The sequence below is a fragment of the Dipodomys merriami genome, unplaced genomic scaffold, assembly GCF_024711535.1.
Source record: "Dipodomys merriami isolate MVZ:Mamm:240054 unplaced genomic scaffold, mDipMer1.0.p SCAF_30, whole genome shotgun sequence".
Classification (NCBI taxonomy): Eukaryota; Metazoa; Chordata; class Mammalia; order Rodentia; family Heteromyidae; genus Dipodomys; species Dipodomys merriami.
The window spans coordinates 8007931-8019908 of NW_027204493.1; the positions used below are offsets into that span (position 1 = coordinate 8007931).

General features: G+C 35.8%; 1 protein-coding gene across 2 annotated transcripts in view; it reads left to right on the forward strand.

The window, feature by feature from the left end:
* Window positions 1-11710, forward strand: part of Rimoc1 (RAB7A interacting MON1-CCZ1 complex subunit 1) — a 16157-nt gene extending 4447 nt beyond the window's left edge. The window contains exons 3-7 of one of the 2 annotated variants that reach the window (XM_070041109.1): window positions 285-428; window positions 2785-2916; window positions 4082-4196; window positions 6450-6636; window positions 8276-11710. In XM_070041109.1, coding sequence (XP_069897210.1) covers window positions 285-428; window positions 2785-2916; window positions 4082-4196; window positions 6450-6636; window positions 8276-8396 — 699 coding nt within the window. In that variant the 3' untranslated portion in view covers window positions 8397-11710. Of the gene's footprint in view, window positions 1-284; window positions 429-2784; window positions 2917-4081; window positions 4197-6449 lie in introns of both variants that reach the window. The other variant, XM_070041110.1, reaches the window with a different exon arrangement.
* The last annotated feature ends 268 nt before the right edge of the window (window positions 11711-11978 follow it).

Genomic DNA, 11978 nt, shown 5'->3' on the forward strand with positions numbered 1-11978 from the left:
GTAATAGGATTATAGGTGTAAGCTACCAGCCCCTGGCTTCATTTTTTTCTCCTGAAACAAGGTCATCATTTTAGTAGTATTTTAGTGAACTATCTATGAAATTTTCTATAGGTTTCATCTCAAATTACCTTTATAGCTAGACATTTTGCAAATTTAAATACTGGGCTAGAAGGTTTGAATGTCCACTAAAGCATTTCTCTTCCCTATCTGTAAAGTTAAACCCTAACATTTATTCTTTCAAGTTTGTGTCATTTATAGGTGCTTTTTTCCTCTTTTTCCCATAGGCTATTTTGGACATGACCTATTTTGAGGAGAATAAGCTAGTAGATGAAGATTTTCCTGAAGATTCTTCACAGAAAGTAAAAGAACTGATCAGTTTTCTTTCAGAACCAGAAATTTTAGTTAAGGAAAACAGTGTACATTCAAAAGTAAGTTTTGCATTTGTATGAATTCTAGTATACTGTTGCTAGCTTGTACTATCCTTTTCTTTAGAATATTTTTAAAATCCCCTTGAATATATCATTGCTTCTATTTTTTAAATATGTAATTAACTAAGCTATTTGTATGTGTTTGCTGTGTGTTTTCACATGTTGGTACTGGGGCTTAAACTCAGTCTGAACCTTTAGCTTTTTTTAAAAAAATTACATTTTATTATCTATAAGTAGTTGTATAAAGGAGTTGCCATTCAGCACAGCAGTATCAATACCATGCATCTTGATTGATATCACCCCTTTCTTTTTTTTTTTTTTTTTTTTGGGTCCGGTTGTGGGGCCTGAACTCTGGGCCTGGGTGCTGTCCCTCAGCTCTTCAGCTCAAGGCTAGTGCTCTACCACTTGAGCCACAGCGCCACTTCCGGCTTTTTTCTTTTTGCTTATGTGGTGCTGAGGAATCGAACCCAGGGCCTCATGCATGTAATGCAAGCGCTCTACCACTGAGCCACCTTCCCAGCCCCAGATATCACCCCTTTCATCATTCTTCCCTATCCTTCCCAACCCTACCCCTTCCCCCAATTTTCTTAGTTTTGTAGGGTGTGCATTGAATTTTATGTGTGTATTCTCTTCACTTCTCTCTCTTATTTATTTACCTCTTCTCCCCTTGACTTTATTCCTGAGTATTCTTTTCCCTGTGTTTATTATGATGGACTTTCCAAGAAACTTGATCTTTTGAGTTGTACCCTTAGCTTTTTTTGTTTAAGGCCGTTGCTCTACCTCTACTTTTGTTTTTTTTGGTGCTTATTTGGAGATGAGTTTCATGGACTTTTCTGCCTGGGCTGGCTTCAAACTGTGATCCTCAGCCTTGCTGTGATCAGCTGGCTGAAACGCTAGGGTCACAAGTGTGAGCAACCAGTGCTCAGGCATTTCAAAAACATTTTTATTGGTAGTATAGGTTTGAACAGAGGTCCTATGTTCTGCCATTTGAGCCACCTCATGAGCCCCTTTTTGTGTTTGTTATTTTCAAGATAGGTCTTGCCGTATGCTCTGACTATCCTGGGTGGTCATCCTTCTGTTTGTGCTCCCTGAATTGCTGGACTAACAGATGAGCACCACACTTCCACCCACTGATCAAGATGGAATCTTGCAAACTTTCTCTCTTTTTATTTTTTTGCCAAGGCTATCCTTGAATGAGACTTCTAATCTTTGCCTCCAAATTACTAGGATTGCAGCCACTATGCCTGCCATACTTCCTTGGTTTCTGCTTTAAAATAATATTGGAGGAAGGAGACAGGATATCTTTACTGAGTCAGTAAAATGTATTTTTCTTAATATTTTCACATTGGCATAATAAAATCTAATTGCAATACACTAACATAAGATATTCCCTACTTATCCTCTTTACTTTTACAGTTGCTTTATTTCCCCCAGGAATCAATTACCCATCTCCCGTATGTTTTTTTTCATCTTTGACAAGCCTTCTCTTACTCTTTCCTCAGCAGCTTTTTTATATAATAAATAGTTATAATAGTCCTCAAAGATATTTACATCTTCTGCCCATCTTTGTTCTGTCTTTACAGCCTGTTCACATGCTTTTTTTAAATTAAATTTAATTAATTTTTATGTGAGTGCCTGTCCTGGGGCTTGAGCTTTAGGGCCTTCCTGGGCACTGTCCCTTGAGCTTTTGTTCTGGAGGCTAGTACTCAACTACTTGAGGCACAGCTTTTTCCTGCCCAGGCTGGCTTAGAACTTCATCATATCTCAGCCTTTTGAGTAGCTAAGATTACAGATGTGAGCCATAGGCGCCCAGCTTCACATGCTTTTTAAATTGTCATTCTATGTAGATGGTTTCAAAGTTTCTCTCTCTAGTCCTGGGCACTCTTTCAAGAAAACAGTTTCTTACCTTTTAGTGCCTGTTGACTAGTTAGATGCCACCTCTGTTCTGTATATGCATTAGGGCAGGCTCACTGTGGAAAGAAATCATCCCTAAATCAACCCTTGGTATGACCAATAAAAAACATTGACTCATTAAAATTATTTTTCTATCTAGATTGTTGAATTCTTTCTGCTTTTGTGAAAGATTATTTTTAATCAATTTATGGATTGTATATTTCTCAGAGTAATTTGTCAGAGTAATTTGCTGCTAAAATATTAAACATGATTTTGTAAAGCTAATTATAAATTGAGTTAAATTTAATGTAGCTGTCACTAAGTATTTTTATCAATTCTACATTTCTGTGTAAATTAGCCGAACATGGTACATTTAGTGAAATGAGTTTTTAGTTGCTGACGTTTTTGAAACATGACTTGTAGATATCAAGTATCTCCTTTTAGCTCTGTCCTCTTGTTTCAGCCTTGTGATTTGCTTGGGGACGAGCTGCTGGAGTGTCTCTCTTGGAGGCGAGGAGCCCTGCTCTACATGTATTGTCATTCTCTGACTAAGAGAAGGGAGTGGCTCTTGAGAAAAAACTGTTTGCTTAAAAAGGTAAAAAGACATTTCATACATATGTTGATTGTTGGCACAGGTTTCCAAAGCTGTGTGTTACATTAACAGTAGAGGGAATCTAAGGATCGTTTTTTACCTCTTTTACTTATTAGCTGTATCAAAAACAGACCGGAATTGCTGTGAAGACTAAATGAGAAAGCACTTGCTAATCAGAGGATCCTGATTTTATTTTTTATACTTTTATTTGATTTTTAAAAAATACAAGATAACCTATATTAATGTCAAAGTTTGTGGTTTTTTTGCCTGAAGAAAATACTTTGAGTCTCTCGATGTCAGCAGTTACTATAGAAGATTCCCTGTGCTGCTGTTCTAGAACATTAGCACCCTCTGACTCAATAGACTGATTCCAACAAACCAGGGTGCTTGGTATTCTAAGGGTTCTAATTCAGGTTAAGTATGTATTGGAGCTTACACTATCAGTTACTGAAATTTAGGCATAATATTTCTAAGTTATAATAAATGCATATGTATTTTCATTAGTTGTTAAGTTGTTTTTTAATACATCTTAGTTATATTTTGTTTTCCTCTGATAACTTTTTGTTGTTGTTGTTGTTGTTGGTCATGGGGCTTGAACTCTGGGCCTGGGCACTGACCCTCAGCTCTTCAGCTCAAGGCAAACACTCTACCACTTGAGCCATAGCGCCACTTCCAGTTTTTCTTCTGGTGGTTTACTGGAGATAAGAGTCTCACAGACTTTCCTGCTTGGGCTGGGTTTGAACTGCAATCCTCAGATCTCAGCTTCCTGAGTAGCTAGGATTACAAACATGAGCCACCAGCTCCTGGCCTCTCCTACCATTTTTGAAGAGTATATTACTCTTTTTTACATTTTTCAGTTCTCTCTCTCTCTCTCTCTCTCTCTCTCTCTGTGTGTGTGTGTGTGTGTGTGTGTGTGTGTGTGTGTGTGTGTGTGTGTGTGTGTGTGTGTGTGTGTGTGTGTGTGTGTGTGTGTGTGTGTGTGTGTGTGTGTGTGTGTGTGTGTCGACAGACAGATAGATAAAAACATCTTTTTTTCCCCTGTACTCTATTTTAAGGGATATACAGGGATATATTGCTGTTATGAAACTTTGGAGTGGTAGAAGCATACTGAAATATAATAACCATTAGGTTATTGATATTTGATTCTTTGCCTTTGCTTTTTATTTAGTACCTTGTTGATGGAATCAATTACTTGCTGAAGATGTTAAATTATCGTTGTCCCATCCAGTTAAATGAAGGAGTTTCTTTCCAAGACCTAGACACAGCTAAATTACTAAGTGCAGGTAATGTGATCTTTTTCCCCTTTTTTTTTTTTTTTTTTTTGGTGCTGGTCCTGGGGCTTGAACTCAGGGGTTAGGTGCTATCCTCAAACTTTTTTGCACAAGGCCAGTGCTCCAACATGCTACATTTGGCTTTTTTTTGGTAGTTATTTTGTGGTAAGAGTCTCTCATGTACTATCTTGCCCAGGCTGGCTTAGGACTATGATCCTCAGATCTCAGCTTCCTAAGTATAGTATGGTTAAAGGTGTGAGCCACCAGTATTTTTTAAGATTTTTAGGAAATTTTCTGGCTTTTACTTTTGTGAAACTAATGCTGGGTTTATATAAACTTTATGCTAAGTTAGAGGTAAAAACTTCTTAAGAAGCTAAAAAGTTACAATTTCATGTAATATAGAAAAATATTTGTAATCTCTGTGGTTTAGTGGTTTAGGAGCATTATGTTTTACATAATTTTACTTATTTTGTATCTTCACATTGCTTTGACCAGAAATAGGTTTGCCTCTTCATATCACAGTAATAATAACTTTTAAACAAGGGAGACATTTATGCTCTTTCACATCGTAAGGTCCAGACCTCGTACAATGTTTCCATCTTACTCTTATCATTTCCTCCATCACATTTATAACCGGAGTCTTAGCTTCGAAGTAGAAACAATTTATAAAAAGTACAATATAAATGGTATTTTCAGAGTTGTATAGCATACATCCCTGTTCCATTCTCAGTATCCCAAGATGTTCTTGGAGACTCTTCCATCTCCTCTATTTCAAGCTATGAGGATGATAGAAAAAAATATGCTTCAGCTATCTTTGCTCCTTTAGCTCAGCCTTTACAAAAGTTTATTATAACACTTCTACATGCAGTTCACTTACCTGCAAGGAAGTCTGGGAAATATAGTTCTTCACCTGATATATTGCTATCCCAAGTGAAAATTTTTTTACCTAGGAAGGCTAGAGGAATGATTATTACATTTCTGCTATAAGCAGAAACTTACAGGTCTAGGGACCAGATACAGAGAGCATAGTTTATATTTTATAAATGTAGGAATTGAAGTCCAGATAAACTGAGTGACTTGATCAAGGTCATCTAGTTGCAAATGATATAAAAATCATAGTAAAACTTCATATTCTTACATGCTTCATCTGAAACTTAAGAATTTTAAATAAGATGGCTTCTTGGGAAAATGCTATCATCTAAAAATATTTTTAATATTTTCTGTTTATTAGTTTCTCTAAGCCTTTTCTCCTAATTTGAAAATATTTCATGTAAAGCAGAAACCAAAACACAGGGTGTGTTTAAATGGCATTCACATAGAGCCAGGACTCTTTCTTGTAATGTCCAACAAATATTGTTTTAAATTAATTTAGATTGACATCCATCTAAAAACAACTTAATGCGCATCCAACAACTCCTTCAGCGGGCATGACATTTGACAAATACAATGTTTTGATGTATTTATGGAAAATAAACTCTAGATAACTAATGAAGTTATTAATTTAAAATAGTCTTTAAAGTCTTCTCAAACTGCCTACATGGCCAATTTCACTGAACTCTTAATCTAGGACACTTGAAAAGAAAGATTAGGATTTTAGAATCTAAAATATAAGTCACCCATTCCTCATCCTCTCCTAGTTAAAAGAGAAGATATTCTGTGGCCTGGAATTTCCCCTTTGGGAGGCCTGTAACACTAGTGCTATCTCTCCAGATGATTTAAACATACGTACTCCTAGCTTCAATTGCCTCTTTAACAGTGGAATCAAGGGGTCAGATCTGGTCTTTAAGCATTTCCCAAGGAAGCAGTAAACCTTATAGGCAGCACAACCATTTTGTCAGCCTCTTACATAAAGATTGTTCTCCCAAATCCATCTCCTTGTACATCATTAGATTAGGAAGTAGGAAACCTACTTTTTCATAGGCATATTTTTCCAAAGGCCCTGTCAAAGAAAATCGATTTCTACCAGGTTTTCCACTGATAAAATTAATTGTCAAATAGGTCCTAAAGAGAAATGCAACAAACACTTACCTAAATGGTTCTTTACTTTTTTTTATGTGAATACTCTTCATTTTTGATGATGAACTTCTTTTATAAGTAACTTGATAGAAATATTGGTTAAATTAGAATTGTATTAGTGGTCTGGGATTTTTCTAAGTATTATTAAATGAGATGAAATATACGTTTTGATAAGGACTTTATTATTTTTAATAACTAAGTTATTTTTAAAACTTAATTCTGATCTGTTCAAAATAATGACCCTCTCAGGAATATTCAGTGATATTCACTTGCTGGCAATGATGTACAGTGGAGAAATGTGCTACTGGGGATTGAAGTATTGTGCAGATCATCAGCCAGAAAATCATGAAGTGGATACTGGTGTTTCTGGAGCAAGCTGCACTTCACACAAAGAATCCTTGGATTTCCGAGAAGTAGGAGAAAAAATTTTGAAAAAGTATGTATCCGTGTGTGAAGGACCCCTGAAAGAACAAGAGTGGAATACAACCAATGCAAAACAAATTTTAAACTTCTTTCAGCATCATTGTAACTAGTAGTTTACCTAATTCTTTTTAATCAGAAAGACAAGAAGACCCATGAAATAGAAAATAAGGGTTCAAAAGATACAGCCACTAATTTTGAAAAAGATTCACACTTCAGAAATACTCAGTGTGGTTATCCTTCTCTAAATACTATCATCTTTCATTATATACACTCAAACCTGTGAAGAAATGATTCTTTAATTCTTAAATGGCATATGTATATTATTCTAACTTAGCTTGAATTACGGATATCATCACTTATAAGGAGAAACACAATTTAGCTTTACCAAGTATTTTTCTAGGTATTTTGTTTTTTGGTTTTAATTTTAGGTCTTGGTCTTTTAGTGTTGTTTTGAGATAGGATCTCACTGTATGCAACCTAGGCTGGCCACAAACTCACTATGTAGCCCAGACTGGCCTTGAACTCAAAATCTTCCTGTCTCAGCCTCTCAAGTGCCAGTTTTATGGACGTGTTCTACCATGCCCAGATGGATTGTTATTTATTTATTTTTGTTGATGTATGATATATGTAGCACAAAATTTAATCTCCATCTGGAAGTTAGCCATGCTTCAAAGATTAGAATCCATTACCTTATTGCTTTGAATATATAGTATGAATATAGATGTAGGCAAAAGGAAAGGTTATGACTTACATTCAGAACACTAGAAGATTCCACAAAGGAATTGTATTTGATTACTTTGTCATACATTACTAACATTATTTAGAATTTCTGTTTAGGCATTTAATGCAAACTTTTAAAATGATTTTTCTTATTCTGTTTAAAATGAAATGCATAGTTTCTCAAATAATGAAGATAGAAATCAAGTTATATTAGTCCATCACTAGTTGAAATGCTTTTAGGGACTATCTTTTCATTTAGTATTGAAATTTTAATATTTTCTGTCTTTCATAGTGGAGGTAAAATCTTAGAGGCCACAGAGCCACATTTGCTGTCCTACTCACTGTCTTTCTGCCTACCTCAACTCTTGTTGTCTTGAGAGCCTGTGCCCAATTCTTTGCTGATATACAGGATGTCTGTCCTAATGACTTCATCACATTCCATCAACTTATTCCCAGTGGTCATCGCCTTGAACATTAACTGTCCTACTTTCTCTCTTTGAAACTTTAGTAGCTAATAATAATTCTCATCTTTCTACCTTGACTTTCTTGGTTTTGTTGTGCTCTTTTTGTTCTTTTTACTATACAGCTATAGTGTTTTTGCAGACTTCCTCTCTTGACCTCCCTCCTGAACTATTATATCAACCTCTTTCAGCTTTTCTTCTTTGCCTTCAGCTTCATGGACACCATATGGACAGAGGGCACTTGTTGTTTTCCTCTTTGGTCTTATCTTTTGTCTAGTCTTTCTGTGAGCCTATCATACTGAATCATTCCTAGACCAAGCTTGTCTAAAGTGCATCCCTTCAGAGTAGAACACTACAAGTGTGTCATTTGACTTTAGAAGGACCCTTACTGTAAGCCTTTTGTTTGTTACTAGGGTGGTCTCTTTTCCCCCATTTTTGCTGAACCAGATTTTCTCATCTCACTTTCCTCAGGCTCTTTGCCTTTCCTCCTGTTGTACAGAAACCTGACACCATAAAGAAGTCAACTAACAGTTACAAACCTCACTCATTTTCTCCTATTTTGGAGGAAAAGAAGTTGCCTGCTTCCTATTGAAGACTAATAAATGCTACAGGTTTCACTCATGGTATGTCACTCATTTGTGACTTCTCATTTTTACCTAGCTTTCTTGTTAGTGATCTCTAGAGTTCTGTTCTCCATTTCTCTTTTTTTTTTTTTTTTTCTTTTTTGCTTTTACTGTAAAATACTCTCTGATGCCATTCATAACCATAACCATTACTTATACCACGATAGAAGGAGGTTGGGTTGAACTCCAATCTTCCTCTTGCTTTCTAACTGCCTATTGAATGTCTTCACTTAGACAAACATACCATAATAATTTTAAATTTGGTGTGTACAAATAACTTTCATATTCCTGAAAAGCTTTTCTGCTTCTATTTTCTCAAACAATATCTACCTTCTCCACTTCATTTCTACAGGTTTTGTGTTCGACTCTGTGATCCTAACAGATTAAAAATACCAGACTTCTTTTTGCTGGTCCTGGGGCTTGAACTCTGGGCCTAGGCATAGTGCTGTCCCGGAGCTGCTTTAGCTCAAAGCTAGCGCTATCACTTTGAACTACAGTGTCACTTCCAGCTTTTTCTGAAAAGTTCACTGGAAATAAGAGTCTCATGGACTTTCCTGCCTAGGCTGGCTTCAAACCATGATCCTCATATCTCAGCCTCCTGAGTAGCTAGGATTACAGGAGTGAGCCTGGCCCAGGCTCTTTTGTAACAAACATGAATGCTGATAGAATCTTGGTGGCAAGGGAAACTCCCCATTCTGCAGGTTTCTTGACTTACTTTACACCAGTCTGAAGATTTTTTTTCTATGTAATTAGCATTTTAGCAAATTTTATCATGTAAATACCTTTTCTTTTTAATTATAAAGATTTAAATTCTTTTTAATACAGGCCAGACTTAGACTTTCCCTTTTCCTTTTAGATATGATGATCAAGTATTCACAAGTATTTCCATTCCTTCCTCAAATTTATCAACCCTAATACATTTATAGAATTTAGTATTTGTGTGTTATTTTATTTGTATGACAAGCAAATTCCTAGTTATTTTTGAGATAAAGCTTCCATGTCCAATGTGGGTTTTTTGTTTTTTTTGTTTTTGTTTTTGTTTTGTTTTGTCTTCTTTTTTGCCTGTCCTGGGGCTTGAACTCAGGACCTGGGCACTGTTTCTGAGCTTCTTTTTGCTCAAGGCTAGCAGTCTCCTGCTTGAGCCACAGCACCACTTCCAGCTTTTTCTGTTTATGTGGTACTGAGGAATTGAACCCAGGGCTTCATGCATGCTAGGCAGGTACTCTACCACTAAGCCACATTCCCAGCTCCTCCGATGAATTTTTTTTTTTTTTAGCCAAAAATCACTCTTTCGCTCTGAATCAGGTACTCTTGTTATGTTCCCTCAGCCTCTTCCCCATGTTATTGAACTTATCCCATTACTTTGTAGTTATTTTCTGTACTACTGAGAGAACTTCATACTTTTGAAATTTACTTTTACTTTTAATGCTTAATGCATAGTAGGCCCCTGGTAGTGTTTTACTTTTTTTTTTTTTTTTCAATTAATGAGGCAAGATTTCAATGCCAAACTGCACAAAAGCGTTGCTGCTATTGGATTTCAAACTGCCATGCCCTTTTCACCAGTAGCTGACGAGGCAAATAAGGATGTGTACAGCCTTCACAGGAGTCAAGTATTACTTATGTTCCCAACCTGAGAAAACAAGAGCTTCATTGCAGAAGCAGGGGACTTGCCTTTTTTGGCCCTGTGGACTCACTGGTTGGTACAATTATGAGGGTTTTCTGGGTGCTTTTCTTACAGAGTACAGTCATTCCCTTCTTCCTCCCCCCCCCCCCATATACTGGAAAACGATTTGTAGGCCATAGTAATTATAATTTTTTTTACTCTGGTATATTAAAAACAACACATTTTTCTATGCATTAAAGCAACACCAAGTATTCTGCATAAGGAAATTACTATAATTGACTCAATGAACACCTATGTGGTCCTACTGCATGCCATGTTTTTTCCTAGGTGCTAAGGATGTAGCTTTGTGAGCACTCTCTTGGAGTTTATATTGTTATAGTGGAGAAATACGTAGTGCATCAAGTGATGGCTGCTATGAAGAATGGTGCAAGGAATAGGGGCTAATGTGACTTAGGGATGGGTGCTGTATTATTTAGAGTGGTTGGGAAGGCACATCTAGCACTTGTCTACTGCCTTTATGTCTTTAAGTCTTCAAATTCCACCTTGTTGGTTAATGCCATTGATATTCAGTACATTCATAAAACTGCTCTTGTGGAAGTTCTAATAGTGAATTAAGGAATGAGTGATAGTTTTGCTATATATAAAGCATTTCTCTTCAGTGTGGAATTTACTAATGTGTGTGAGTGCTACCCAAAGACCTTGTTGCATTTTTAAAAATCCGTTTTACATTTCTCTCTCCTCTTTTTCCACTTCCTTGGTCCATTCCTACCCACCCCCCAGTAAGAGTACCCCATTTGCCACAGACTCTGCTACAGGATTCTATAGCTGTCTAGTCTCTGTATTCAGTTTAACACTGTATGAGATAGCATTATGAGATACATTTAATAGAGTTACAATCAAGTATGAATTATGTATTGATGCTGGTGTTTAGTAGTTTTTGCTTTTTTCTATTTCCACTAAAAATCATTTTTTCATCATTTTGAATGTTTACGAAAATGTAAACTGCTAAAGGACTTTTTATAATGCTTAAATTTGTATGATTCATTACTGTATGAATTTTCTCACATGAACTAGGTTTTAAACTTAGTTAAGGACTTTTCTGTTTTGGCACATTTATGAAGTTTCTGACTACTGTGAATGAGTTAATGCTGACTATGATGAAATTATGACCTTTTTGTATAGCCCTCTGAATACATTAGAGTGAGATGAGAATCATGACTAAAAATCTAACCATCAAATTACATTCCTAGCTTTATAGACCTATGAATTATCTGATGAGCATTCAGTTATGAGCTATGTCTAAAGACATTTTTATATTTGTTTACTGGAATTTTAAAAACACGGTAACACACTTTAGCTTATTGTTGTTTTGTTGCTACAATCCAAGTGCCCCTTTCTAGCTCCCATGAGGTACTCCTGTGCCACAGAATCCAGGATTCTCTAGCTCTGTAGTATCCCTTCCCTGTAATCTTTGAAGACAGTATGATATGTCCTATTAGGAAGTATTACATGAAGATACATTCAGTATAGCCATAGTTAAAGTATAAATGATGTATTTATCCTGGTTTTAAGTATCTAGTTTTTTTTCTACTTATAGTGAAATGTCAAATGTTTTAGAACATATAATTTTTCTTAAAAAATAAAATCATATTCCCCTAACTTGTTTCTTGTTTTTTTTATCTTGTTCCCTTTTTCACTGGTACATGAGAATAAAATCTTTTATCAACTCAGTTTATAATGTTAACTTTAAGAATATTCTTTCTTGTGTTCCTAATAACTTTTTAGACAATGTAGCAAAAGCTCAAGGATTGTGGGTTCTGAAGCCCAAATACCCAAGTTCAAATCACAGACCTTATATTTTCTAACTGTATAAGTATGTAATCAGTTACTTTTTGTGTGCCTTAATCTAATTTTTAACACAGTAATA